Below are 12,015 nucleotides of genomic sequence, written 5' to 3'. Positions count from 1 at the left end.
CCCCGCAGGCGGCGCGGTCGCGCGCCGAGCGCCCCCGCCGCGCCAGGCCTGGCCAGCCGAGCGCCGAGCCGCCGCCATTTTGCGGAAGTGCGGCGCGGCGGCGGCTGGGAACCGGCGCCAGCCCCAGACCCCGACCCCGACCCCGACCCCTCCGGGCCGGGGGCGCGTTGGGAGAAGGCGCCGCTCGTCCCGCGCAGGATGTTTCACGGTATCGCGGGCCCGCCCGGCATGGGAGGTGAGCCCGCCGCCACCGGAACGCGGCTAGGCCCCGCGCCTCGGGGCCGGGCCGGGGCACCGGGGGCGAGGGGGGTCTCCGGTGTCACCGGGGATGGAGGGCGCTCCGGTGTCACCGGCCCCGGGGGGGGAGGGTCCGATGTCACCGGGGATGGGGGGCTCCAGTGTCACCGGGCCCGGGGGATGGGGGGGCTCCGGTGTCACCGGGCCCCGGGGGGGGGTGTCTCTGGTGCCACCGGGGATGGGGGGGCTCCAGTGTCACCGGGGGAGGGGGGTGTCTCTGATGTCACCGGGGATGGGGGGGCTCTAGTGTCGCCAGGCCGGGGGGGGTCTCCAGTGTCACCGAGGTTGGGGGACAGGGGAAGGGGGGGGCCTCCGGTGCTCCCAGGCCCGGAGCCCGGCAGCAGCTCTGTCCGCATCCGCCTTTAACGTTGTTTCCCCGTTTGCAGCCCCCGGGAACAAGCCGGAGCTCTACGAGGTGAGTCCGCAGCCCCCCCGGGTGCCATCTGCCCCCCGCCCCGAGGGGCCGCCCCTGCTGACCGGCATCTCCCCCTTTTCCTGGCAGGAGGTGAAGCTCTACAAGAACGCGCGGGAGCGAGAGAAGTGAGTCCCGGCCCCGTTATCCCCCTCCCCGCGGATCCCACGCACGGGACGAGTGCGTGCCCCCCCTCCGGCCTCGCCCCCCGTGGGGTGCTGGGGCAGAGCACGAGGGCCGCCGGCCCCCACCGCCTCCCGGGGCCGAGCGCTCGCGTGCGCTGGACGACCGCAGCGGCTGCCCTTCGCCATCGCGGCCTCCTGCTCTGGGTTCAGGTACGACAACATGGCCGAGCTCTTTGCCGTGGTGAAGACGCTGCAGGCGCTGGAGAAGGCGTACATCAAGGACTGCGTCTCCCCCAACGAGTGAGTCCTCGGGGCGGCCCGCCACGCTCCTCAGCGGTGGCACCAGTTCCCCTGAGCTCATCTCGGCCAGGCGTGCGCGGAGTCAACTCTGGCCCCTTCCCTCCGGGAACAGCCCTCGGAGGAGGGTTTCGTCCCGTAGCGACGCAGACTCCGGCCGTTCCCGAAACGCCGCGGGAGGTTGCCCCTCGCCCCGTGCCCTTCTCCCCGCTTCCCCCCATGTCGGGGAACCGAGCTCCTTGGAAGCTGCTTCTCGGATCTGCTCGGTGTCCGCCTCCGCTCCGCATGTCCCTCCGCTCCTCCGGCTGCCCTTACTGGAGCTCTGTGCCCCCCACCCGCCCCAGGTACACCGCGGCCTGCTCCCGCCTCCTGGTCCAGTTCAAAGCCGCCCTCAAGCAGGTGCAGGGCTCCGAGGTCAGCTCCATCGACGAGTTCTGCCGCAAGTTTCGGGTGAGTCGGGCTCCACGCTGCCGCCCCGCCGGGGCCACGGGGACGGGAAGGCCGGGCGGCGCGGTGGAACGAGGACAGGGCCAAAAGCAGAGGCAACCGTTGCTCCCCGGGGCGCGCGATCGCTGCCGGCTGCGGCGTGCGGCTCGGGGCGCGTGGGTGCCGGCTCCTGACGGCCCGGTCTCCCGCAGCTCGACTGCCCGCTGGCCATGGAGAGGATCAAGGAGGATCGGCCCATCACCATCAAGGACGACAAGGGCAACCTGAACCGCTGCATCGCCGACATCGTCTCCGTACGTCGCCCGGGGCCTCGGCCCGGCCCTGCGCCCCGTTACGAGGGGCAGGTTTGGCGGGCGGCTTCCCGGGGGCCTTGCCTTCCCCAGGGCTTGTGCCCTCGAGGTCCTTGCGCTGCCCGTCGCGGGCGCTTTGCTCCCTGGGGCGGCAGGAACCCGTCGCGCCGCGGGGGACGGCGCTGGCCCCGGGCGGGAGGCACCCGCTCGCGGGGCCGGGCAGGGCCGTAGCCGAGCGTCTCGTCCCTCTTGCAGCTCTTCATCACGGTGATGGACAAGCTGCGCCTGGAGATCCGAGCCATGGACGAGGTAGGGACGGCCCCGCCGCTCCGTACGCGCACGCGGCGGCCGGGGACGCGAGGCGGGAGACGGGCTCAGTGCCGAGCACCTCTGGGGGGTCAGAGGGTGGGCGCGAGCCCCCGCGGCGGCACAGCGGCTAACCCTCCGTCCCCAGATCCAGCCGGACCTGCGGGAGCTGATGGAGACGATGAACCGCATGAGCCACCTGCCCCCCGACTTCGAGGGGCGGCAGAAGGTGAACCAGTGGTGAGTGCTGCCGGGGCCGGCCCCCCGAAACCGCGGCGGCGGGGGGGGGCACGCCTGCGGGCGCCGTGGCAGGCGGCTGACGCGGCCCGTCCCCGCGCAGGCTGCAGACGCTCAGCGGCATGTCCGCCTCCGACGAGCTGGACGACTCCCAGGTGCGGCAGATGCTCTTCGACCTGGAGTCGGCCTACAACGCCTTCAACCGCTTCCTGCACTCCTGAGGCGGCCCGGCCCGCGCCGCGGACTGCGGGCGCCGGCGCTGCCCTGCTGCAAACCTCCCGGCCGCAGCGAGGTGGGAGACGCTTCCTCCGCCCTCCCTGCAGCGCCCGGTTTGGGGGCTTGGGCCCCCGTCCTTACCCGCGTTACGAGCGAGCTGCAGCGGCTGGGCTGCCCCCGCGCCGCGTGCCGCCTGTGCCGGTGCGGACAGGCAATAAACCCTCCTTGGTCAGCGGTTGTGCTTCGCCTGCGTCCTGGGCGCCGGCTCCCGCGTGCCGGAGGCGCGGCGCACCGGTAATGCCGGCCGCGGTACGTCCGACGCGGGGGGCTGCCCCATGGTAAGGCAAACGGCACCCACGCGGGCTGGGGGAGAGCTGGGGACAGATTCGGGCCTCCTCCCACGCGGGGAAGGGCGGACACGTAGCCCCCAAAAGCACCAGCCACGTTCATAAATACTGTGTAATGTTCAGACCAGTTCCAAGCATAAAAACACGCGTTGCCGGAGCGAAGGGGAGCGTCGCGCCCGCCCTCCCGGCGCTGGGGCCAGGCCCGAGCAGCCGGAGCCTCCCTGCTCGCCGTGCCACCTCCCAGTGGGGACGCGGGGACCGGCTCCAGCTCTGGCGCGCTCCGTCCTCGCCCAGCACCGAGTTCGGATGCTGCCGGGCGGCGGCGCAGCTAGATGGAAGCAGAGAGGCGAATCCCGGGAGCTGCTGGGGCGGAGGCGGGAGGAACGGGTGCGGAGAGCGAGGCCGCGCCGGCGCCGCGCTCCGGGGCCTCAGAGGCTCTTGCAGAAGAGCTTGCGGTGGCGGGTGAGGGCGCGCAGGGCGGTGCCGGGGGGCCCGCGCCAGGCCTCGCGGGCGGCCCCCTGGTCGCTGCGGCTCAGGCGCCGGCTGCAGAGCCGCAGGTCCCGCACGCGGGCCGCGGCCGCGGCCCAGGTGTCGGCGTCCAGCGGGCCCTGCACGGAGCAGCCTACGAGGGAAGGCGGCACCGCCGTCAGCCTCCCGCGCGCTGCCCGCGCGGAGCCGCGGGGTCCGGCCCTACCTGCCAGGCTGAGGAAGTGGAGCCCCTCGCGCCGCTCCGCCAGCGCCGAGAGCAGCGCGCGCAGGCCCGCGATGCCGACGCCGGGGTTGGCGGACAAATCCAGGGAGAGCAGAGCGGGGCAGGTGGGGAGGCACCTGCGGCGAGGGGAGGCGGTGAGGGGGTCCCTGGCGCATCCCCTCCCCTGCAGCCCTGCTCCCGCAGGCGCCCGGGACCCCCGCGGCCCCCGCCCCTCACCTGGCCAGCTCCAGGACCGCGGCGTCATCCAGGCGATTGCCGGAGAGCGTCAGGTGGGTCAGAGCGCAGCCCTCCTGCAAGGGAGCGGAGGCGGCGGTCGGAGGGGCACAAACCCTCTGCCACGGCCTCCCCGCGTCCCTCCCCAAAACGGCGCAAAGGCCACGGCCCGTCCCCGCGGCAGGGGGGTAAAACCCGGGGCGGCCCCGCTTACCTGCGTCAGGTACCCGCGCACGGCCTCGGCGACGGCCTCGGCGCCCGCTGGGGCCACGGAGCCCAGCTCCAGGCGGCCCAGGGTGCCGCAGGACAGGCTCCGCAGGAGCTGCTCCAGCCCCGCCGGCCCCAGGGCGTTGCAGGACACGGCCAGCGTCTTCAGGTGCGCGGCCCCTGGGAGCAGAGGCCCGGGTCAGCGCGGCGCCCCAGCCCCGAGCGCTCCCACCGCCCCCCGAGCCGGCACGGGGGGCCGCTCACCCGCAAGGGCGCCGGCCAGCGCCGGGCGGCAGTGCTGGAGGAAGCCGGCGGCGAAGCCGCAGCCCTGCAGCCACAGCGTCGTCAGCACGGGGCAGGCCCGCAGCAGCAGGGCCAGGGGCCGGCAGCCGGCGTCGCCCAGGGGGTTCAGGCTCAGATCCAGCTCCTCCAGGCTCTGCGACGGGGAGGGAGGACGTGAGCTCGGCCCCGCTTGGCGACCGCGCTCACCGGCACGGCCGGCTCCGGCGGGGAGGGACCGGGGCGCTTTCTGTCCCCTCCAGCCCTGAGCCTTGTCCCAAGCAGGGCAGCACCGAGGATGGGCTCAGGAGACGGGGAAGCAGCCCCGCACCCCCAGCTCCCGGCGCTGCCTCTCCCCACCTGGAAGGCCGCCGTGCCGGGGAGCCGGGGCACGAGCTGCTGCAGGCCCTGGGCGCTGAGCCGGTTGCCCGAGAGGTCGAGGAGGACGAGGCCGGGCATGGTGTCGAGCGCGGCGAGCAGCTCGGCGGCCGCGCCGTCGCCCAGCCCGCTGCCGGCCAGGCGCAGCTGCCGCAGGGGCGCCTGCAGCTTGAGGGCCCGCAGCAGCGGCGGGAGGTGCGGGGGGCGCAGGGCCAGCCCGCCGGCGCTGAACGCGGGGCCCTGCTCCTGCAGCTCCGTGACCTTCAGCAGCAGCGGATGCGGCCCTGCGGGGACGGGAGAGGCTGACGGCTCCCCGGGACCCCCCCAGCCTGGGGCAGGGGGCTCGGAGCCACCTCGGGGGCCGGGAGAGCCCCAAGTCCCAACCCAGAGCAGCTCTCCCTAGGCATGGGAGGGGGTGGGCTGCTTCCCCCCCCCCGTCCCCGTCCCCCCGCAGGGCCGGTCCCCCCCAGGACGGGGAGGTGACGGGGCGCTCACCCACGGCCAGGCTCCGGCACGCCCTGCGGTACCGCTCGGCCAGGGGCGGCAGGTCCCAGGACTGCACCTCCGCCAGCACCTGCGAGCGAGAGCCGCTGCCGCCAGCTCAGCAGCCGCGGGGCGCCGGGGCCCGCGCGCCGGGGGGGCCGGCCCCCCACGCTCACCTCCTCGTTGCTCTGCAGCACGTCCCCCACGAGGTCCTGGGGGGCCAGCAGGGCCCCCTCCTTCTTCAGGGTGAGCCGGGGCAGCAGCCCGCAGGTCTGGTAGTGGCGCTGGGCGGCCTGCTCCGCCAGCCAGCCCACGGCGCGGCTCTCGCTGCCGCCGAGCGAGCGGGTGTCACCGGCACGCTCTGTCCCCGCAGCCCAGCCGCGGAGGACGGGGCGCGCGCAGGAGAGGGGCGCGCGGGGCCGGGCTCTTACCTCTGGGGCACGGGGATGAGGAAGACGTTGTCCTGGACCCGGACGCGCACTCGGAGGGCGGGCAGCGGGGCCGGGGCGGCCGAGAGCGAAGGAGGCTGGAAGAGAGGAGAAGGGAGCGTTAGGAGAGCCAAAAGGCACCTCTATCCCCCTGCCCCCCAAACCGCGTCCCCTCACCTGCGTGGGGCCCTGGGGAGGGCTCTCCCCGCTGCCCCCCAGGCCTTCGGCCTCCGTGGGGCCATCAGCCCCCCGCGGGACGGGGGTCCCGGCAGCCTCGTGGACGCCGCGCTCCCGCGAGCGCCCCAGCCGCGTCCTCTCCACGAGGCGGGTGAGGCGGCTCTGCGCGGTCCGGCGGTGCCGGGGCGGGCGGGGGGCCCCGCCGTCGCTCTCGGGCCCCGCGCTGTCCCCCGAGGCGGCACCCGGCTCCTCCGGCGCCCGGCGGAGCCGCTTGCGGGCCCCGCGGGCCGGCCCCAGGTCGTCCTCCAGCCAGTCGTCCTCCACGTACTGCTCGGCGGGGATGAGGGCCGGCCGCGGGGCCGGCTCGCGTGCCGCCTCCGGGCCGCCGCCGAGGAGGGACTTGGCGCTGCCCAGGCCCCGGATGGCGGCTTCGTACTCGGCCTGGCTCCCGCCGGGAGCCGCCGGCTCCGGCCCCGCTCCCTCCCGCCGGCCCAGCCCCGGCGGCCGGCTCCCCTCGGCCCCCGGCACCCTCTGCCGCTTCTTCACCGGCCTCAGCGGGGACGTGTCGTCGTCCTCCCGCTCCGGCCTGTCCCTCTGCGCCCTGGGCGGCTCCGCTGCAGCCCCCCGGGCCTGGGGCCCCGTCCCGCCAGGAGCAGGGGCCTTCCTGGGGGGGCCCTCGCTCCCCGGGGGAGAGCGGCGCGGGAGCAGGGGCTCCGAGAGCTCGGCGTCGAAGAGCTGGGAGTCCGGGGGGAGCGGAGGCGCTGCCGGAGCTGCGAGGGGACACCGGAGACCCTGAGCATCCCCCGGCGGCGGCGAGAAGAGGGCCCGGGGCGCCACGGAGGTTAGGCTGGGGCTCCCGCGGGCGCCCGGCCGCGTCCCACCTCGGCCCAACGCCGTCTCCTTGAGCAGCCGCTCCATGGCCCGGCACTGCTGCCGCGTCTCCTGGTCCAGGTCCTTGCTGTACATGCTCACCCACTCCGCCAGCGTGCCCAGCGGCGTCAGGCCCTGCGCGGGCGGCGACGGGGCTCACCAGGAGCGCGGGGGACCCAGGTCCCCGCTGCCCCGCTCCCGCTGTCCCGCCTGTCCCCCTCCCCGGGCTCCCGGCCCCCCGCCGCTCACCTTGGCGTTCCTCAGCGTCACCGACGCTCCCCGCTGCACCAGCAGCTCGGCCACGTCGAAGTGGCCGCAGCTGAGCGCGTCGTGCAGCGGCGTGATGCCCTCGCAGCCCGGCCCCCCGGGGTCGTCCATGGCAGCGCCGCGGTCCAGCAGCAGCCGGACGATCTCTGGGGGCAGGGGGGGCAGCGGTCACTCCACCCTGTCCCCCGCGTGGCCCCCGTGCCGTCCCCCTGCGCTCACCCAGGTGCCCGTGGTTGCAGGCCTCGTGCAGCGGGGTCCAGCCGCAGTAGTCGCGAGGGTTCAGGGGGTGCCCCTGCAGAAGGGGGGGGACACGGGGGGCAGTCGCACCGGGCCGGCTGTTGCGTTTGCCAACAGGCTGCCGGAATCCTCTCCGCACCCCCCAAAACAGCCCCTTCCTCCGGCACGAAGGCCCCTGCCGCTGCCGGGGGGACGGACGCTGCCAGGCGCCGCCGCGCCCCGAGGCAGGGCCCCGTCTCCTACCTGCTTCACCAAGAGCTGCGCTCGCCGCAGGTCGCCCTCGATGCAGGCGCGGTGCAGCGGCGTCTCGCCCCGGTCGTTCCGCCGGTTCCACTGGGGGCACAGGGAGGGCCGGTGGGCACCCGGGGAGGCACCCGGCACCCACGGGGGATAGGCTGTGCTGGGGGAGCGGGGCCAGGACCCCTCACCCCACGCGGGACGAGCCCTGGGAGCCCCAGCCCGCGGCCGCAGCTCGGGAGCGGGGAGGAGAGCGGCGGCGCTCACCTTGCTGATGCGCCGGCGGCCGGGGACGCTCTTGCTGTAGCCGTCGAGTTCGTCCTCCTCCCCCTCTGCGATAAAACCCCGTGAGGACCCTGCGTGGGGACCCTGCGCGGGGCCCACTCCCCATCCTCGCCTCGGGGAGCCCCCGGCCGCCCCCACCGCGCCGCCCCGGCCTGCTCACCGCTCTCCGACAGCTCCAGGTCGCTCTCGTCCAGGGCTTCGCTGCTCTCCAGCTCCTCCTCCTCCTCCCCGGCGCTGTCGCCAGCCGAGGCGGCCAGGCTCTGCAGCCGGGCCAGGGTGGCGGGTGCCTCCGCGCTGCCGTGCCGCTGCTGCAGCGCGTGCAGGTGCCGCAGGATCTGCCTCTGGGGAGCAGGGAGGGCAGACGTCACCTGCCTGATCTTAAACCCTTCCTGGGCCTCCGGGAGCAGCACGGGGCGGTGGATAGGGCCTGGGTGCGAGCCCGGAGCTGTTGGTGCACGCACAGGCCCCTCACCTGCAGCCGGGGCTCGCCGGCCTCTTCGGCTCGCTCCAGCGCCGTCCGGAAGCAGGCCTCGAGCTCGGCGCGGGGCTCGCCCACCTCCTCCTTGGCCAGCGCGATGTTCAGCCACGTCTTCCCCTCCTGGCACAGCCCGGTCAGGCCTCCGGGGCGAGCGAGGGACCGCCCGGCCCCACGCCCTCCCCGGGGCACCCCACACCCTTCTCGGGGCGCCCCACGGCCTCCCCCAGATACAGGAACCCCCAGCAACTCCGTGCAGCCCCACACCCTCTCCTCCCCACCCTGACTCTGGGGCAGCTCCCGAACTCAGCCCAGAGCCAGGGGGCTGCCCCACGGAGCGCCCCGGGGCTCCCCCCGGCCCCGCCCCACCTCCAGCGCGTTGCCCTGGTGCAGCCCCAGCTCCTCCCGGTAGTGGTGCACGGCCTGCGCGTGCTCCTTCAGGTCCCCGAAGGTGGTGGCCAGCGAGACGTGGATGACGGCCAGCTCCTGCGCGGGTCTCCGCAGGGCCTCGGCGTAGCCCAGCTGCAGCGAGGGACCCGCCGTGAGCGGCAGCGTCGCCGCGCGGGCCCCCCCCCGGCCCCGGCCCCCGCTCACCTGCCTCTTGTAGTACTCCACAGCCCTGCCGTAGTCCCCGTGCTTGGAGAACACGTCGCCCAGCTGCTCGCAGAGCGCCAGGGCCGCCGGCGGGTCGCCGGCCGCCGCCTCCTCCAGGGCCTCCTGCAGGCGGTTCACCTTGGTGGCTGCCGGACGGGCGGCGTCAGGACGGGTGGGGACCCCAGCTCGCGCCCCGCGCCCCTGTCACGAGCCCTGCCAGCACGGGCAGGGACGGGGGGAGCCCGCGCCCCCCCCCTCCCTTCCCCGGCTCACCGTAGCGCAGGTTGCAGCGGACGAGGTCCCGCTGCCAGGGCTGCCGCGACCCCAGCACGTAGGCTTTCTTCAGCGAGCGCTTGGCGGCCGCGAAGTCGCCCAGGCTCAGCAGCACCTGCGAAGCGCCGAGGAGCCGGCGTCGGAGAGGGGGCACGGCTGGGGCGGGGCAGGGGGGAAGCCCGCACGCGGCACGGTGCCGCCCCGCGCTCACCTGGGCCGTGCTGCTGCAGCACTCGCTCTCCAGGGCCTTCTCCTTCATCCTGCGGGCGCAGTCGCGGGCCCGGGCGAGGCAGCGCAGGGCCCTGGAGTGCTCGCCCTCCCGCAGGTGGATGTTGCCCAGGTTGAAGTAGGCGCGATACAGGTCTTCGCAGAGGTGCGCCTGCCTGGAAGCGGGCGGTCAGGGCCAGCCCTTCCCTGCTCCCCGGCCCTCGCCCCCCACCCCGTCCCCCTGTGTCCCCCCCCCGGGCGAGACGAGCCTGCCCTTACTCGGAGAGGAAGATGCTCTTCTTGATGTAGTGGCCGCACTTGGCCTGGTCCTTCAGGCTGTCGTAGACCAGGCCGAGGTTGAGGTAGAGACGGGTCCTCATCTCGGTCAGCTCCCGGTTGGGGACGGCCCCTGCGACACCACCGTTGCGGGGACCGGGAAACTCGGGAGCAACCGGGCGCTCCCAGAACGGCCTAAACCGCGCCGCCGGGCCCCCCCCCGCCCCCGCGAGGGGCTGGGGGGACGCGGGGCTGAGACGCCCCGGGCAGCCCCCTCACCTTCCAGCTTCTCCTCCACGATGGCCAGGCTGGTCCGGAAGGCGCGCTCGGCCTCGCGCAGCGCCGCCGCCGCCGCCTCCCCCGGCGGGCGGCTGTCGGCGACGAACATGTAGGTGCGGCCGATGGTGGCCCAGGCCCGCTGCTGCTCCGTGTCGTCGGCGAGGGAGCGGGCCAGCTCCAGGTGCTGCCGCTGGTGCTGCGGCGGGGCGGGGAGGGGGGTGAGCACCGGGCCGCTCCCGGTGCCCGCCCCGGCGCCCGGCACACGCACCTTCAGCGCCGCCTCGTAGCTCTCCAGCTCGGCCAGGCGCTCGCCGACCTTGCGGTGGGCCACGGCGCAGCCCAGGCCGTCGCCCGCCGCCTCCAGCAGCCGCAGCTCCTGGCGATGCTCCTCCAGCGCCTCCTCGTAGCGGCCTGCCGGGGACGAGGGGCTGCCAGGGCCGAGCGGAGCCCCGGCGAAGGCGAGCCCCCCCCCCCCGGCCCCGACCCGCGCTGCCCGCCCCCCCGGCCACCCCCCAGCCCGCGGGGACGCACCATGGCTGGCCAAGATCTCCCCGAGCTGGTTGCAAACAGTTGCCTCCTCCACCAGGTTCCCGCTGCGCTGGGCCTTGTCCTTCGCCTTCTGCAGCTCTGCGGGGTGGGGGGACAGCGTCGGCCCCGCGCGGCCCCATAGCACGTGGGGACACTGTGCCTGCACGGCCCCACAGCCGATGGGGACCCTATGTGCCCCCAAAATGGCCCCATAGCCAGCGGGGACCCCACACCCCCCAACACAGCCCTGTGCTCTGCAGGGACCCCCAGCCCTCTGCCCCCCGGCAGAGCCCCTCACCCAGAAGGGACCCCACAGCCCCATAGCAACCCCCCTGGGACCCCCCAGCCCTCTGCCCCCGGCAGAGCCCCTTACCCAGCAGGGACCCCACAGCAACCCCCCTAGGACCCGACAGCCCTCTGCCCCCCAGCAGAGACCCCACAACCTCCCTGGCACCCCCCAGCCCTCTGCCCCCCAGCAGAGCCCCTCACCCAGCAGGGACCCCGCAGCCCCCCGGGACCCCGCAGCCCCCCGGGAAGGCCCCACTCCCGGCAGAGACCCCGCAGCCCGCCGTGGCGCAGCCTCCCCGGGAGGACGCAGCAGTAGGGTAGGTGACCCCCTGCCTCCTCCCTGCGGAGGGAGCCCCGGGAGGGGGGGCCGAACCCCCGGGACCGGAGGGACTCGGGGCGGGGGGGACTGGGCTGTGCAGCGGAGGAATAACGGCGGGACGTCCGGGAACCGAGGAGGGGGAAGGGGAAGGGAGGGAGCCCAGGGCCGCGGGGACGGAAGGGCACCGGGGGGGCGAGTCCCGACGGACCGGGGTGGGGCCGAGCCCCCAGAAGGGCCGGGCCCGGCGGGGTGCGAAGGCCCCGGTGGGGTCAGGGGGACCGGGAGGAGACCGGGCCCCGGGAGGGGGTGTGCGAGGGCCCCGGGGGGGGTTACGGGGCCCGGGGGGGGGGGTCCGGGGAGCGCCCGCCCCGCCCCGGCCGCTCACGGCGGATCTCCCGCTCCGCGCTCATCCCCCGCCGCCGCCGCTGCCGCTGCCGCCGCCGCCGCCGCCGAACCGCCCGCGCGCGCCGCCCCCATTGGCCGCCGCGCCGCCCGCCGCGCCAATCCGCGCGGGAGGCGCCGGAGCCTGCCTCGCCCATTGGCCGGCCCGCCGGCCCCGCCCCCTCCGGCCCCGCCCCTCTGGCGCAGGGACTACGGCTCCCGGCGGGCCGCGCGGCGGCCGCAAGGGCAGCTGGGAACTACGGAGGCCGCGGCGTAGGGAGGGGCCGCACCCCGCCGGGCCTGCGCGTCCCGGGGCTCCCAGTGACCCCAGTGCTCCCAGTAACCCCGGGGCCCGGCCACCCCCCGGCTTGTGTCCCCAGCGCTCCCCGAGCCCCCACTAATGCCCCCAGTAACCCCAGTGCTCCCAGTACCACCCCAGCTCGTGCTCCCAGTGACCCCCGGCTACCGGCCCAGGGCTCCCCCATCCCCTCCCCACCAGCGCCTCCAGTATTCCCAGTAAACCCCCCCGGGAATGCCCCCCTTACTCCCCCATCCCCCCCCAGCTCCCAGTCATGCCCAGTATACCCCAGTACCCCCCCAATCCTGTGCCCCCCGGCCCATGCCACCCACCCCAGCACACCCAGCGCT

The 12,015-nt window shown here is 75.7% G+C and overlaps 2 protein-coding genes across 2 annotated transcripts; one reads left to right on the top strand and one right to left on the bottom strand.

Annotated features, from left to right (window-relative positions):
* The first annotated feature begins 50 nt into the window (after positions 1 to 50).
* Positions 51 to 2,859, top strand: VPS28 (VPS28 subunit of ESCRT-I). The gene is made up of 9 exons (XM_064507966.1): positions 51 to 235; positions 684 to 712; positions 800 to 837; positions 1,045 to 1,134; positions 1,476 to 1,581; positions 1,770 to 1,871; positions 2,124 to 2,177; positions 2,323 to 2,414; positions 2,515 to 2,859. Exons 1-9 carry the CDS (start codon positions 199 to 201, stop codon positions 2,630 to 2,632), a joined length of 666 nt encoding a protein of 221 aa, XP_064364036.1. The 5' UTR covers positions 51 to 198; the 3' UTR covers positions 2,633 to 2,859.
* A 209-nt stretch (positions 2,860 to 3,068) lies between these two features.
* On the bottom strand, positions 3,069 to 11,458 carry TONSL (tonsoku like, DNA repair protein). The gene is made up of 26 exons (XM_064507965.1): positions 11,372 to 11,458; positions 10,383 to 10,478; positions 10,120 to 10,262; positions 9,852 to 10,047; positions 9,576 to 9,705; positions 9,301 to 9,472; positions 9,090 to 9,204; positions 8,817 to 8,962; positions 8,592 to 8,744; positions 8,220 to 8,345; positions 7,908 to 8,088; positions 7,730 to 7,794; positions 7,469 to 7,558; positions 7,208 to 7,280; positions 6,971 to 7,134; positions 6,733 to 6,856; positions 5,852 to 6,621; positions 5,678 to 5,772; positions 5,423 to 5,573; positions 5,259 to 5,337; positions 4,746 to 5,047; positions 4,371 to 4,542; positions 4,114 to 4,286; positions 3,903 to 3,976; positions 3,669 to 3,802; positions 3,069 to 3,596 (listed from the first exon to the last, which is right to left on the bottom strand). Exons 1-26 carry the CDS (start codon positions 11,394 to 11,396, stop codon positions 3,403 to 3,405), a joined length of 4,143 nt encoding a protein of 1,380 aa, XP_064364035.1. The 5' UTR covers positions 11,397 to 11,458; the 3' UTR covers positions 3,069 to 3,402.
* Positions 11,459 to 12,015: the final 557 nt, after the last annotated feature.

Source organism: Dromaius novaehollandiae, chromosome 2, assembly GCF_036370855.1.
Source record: "Dromaius novaehollandiae isolate bDroNov1 chromosome 2, bDroNov1.hap1, whole genome shotgun sequence".
In the NCBI taxonomy this organism is placed as follows: domain Eukaryota; kingdom Metazoa; phylum Chordata; class Aves; order Casuariiformes; family Dromaiidae; genus Dromaius; species Dromaius novaehollandiae.
The sequence above is the reverse complement of the archived record's forward strand: the minus strand, read 5'-3'. Positions and strand labels throughout refer to the sequence as shown.

What these genes read in the sequence shown, in the direction of transcription:
- VPS28 (XM_064507966.1), top strand. Translation starts at nt 199, where the DNA reads ATGTTTCACGGTATCGCGGGCCCGCCCGGCATGGGAG. An exon ending in GGGCCCGCCCGGCATGGGAG is followed by an intron (nt 236 to 683) that starts GTGAGCCCGCCG and finishes CCCCGTTTGCAG; the next exon opens with CCCCCGGGAACAAGCCGGAG. An exon ending in ACAAGCCGGAGCTCTACGAG is followed by an intron (nt 713 to 799) that starts GTGAGTCCGCAG and finishes TTTTCCTGGCAG; the next exon opens with GAGGTGAAGCTCTACAAGAA.
- TONSL (XM_064507965.1), bottom strand. Translation starts at nt 11,396, where the DNA reads ATGAGCGCGGAGCGGGAGATCCGCC. An exon ending in CTCATCCCCGTGCCCCAGAG is followed by an intron (nt 5,574 to 5,677) that starts GTAAGAGCCCGG and finishes GCTCGGCGGCAG; the next exon opens with CGAGAGCCGCGCCGTGGGCT. An exon ending in TGCGCGGGTACCTGACGCAG is followed by an intron (nt 3,977 to 4,113) that starts GTAAGCGGGGCC and finishes GCTCCCTTGCAG; the next exon opens with GAGGGCTGCGCTCTGACCCA.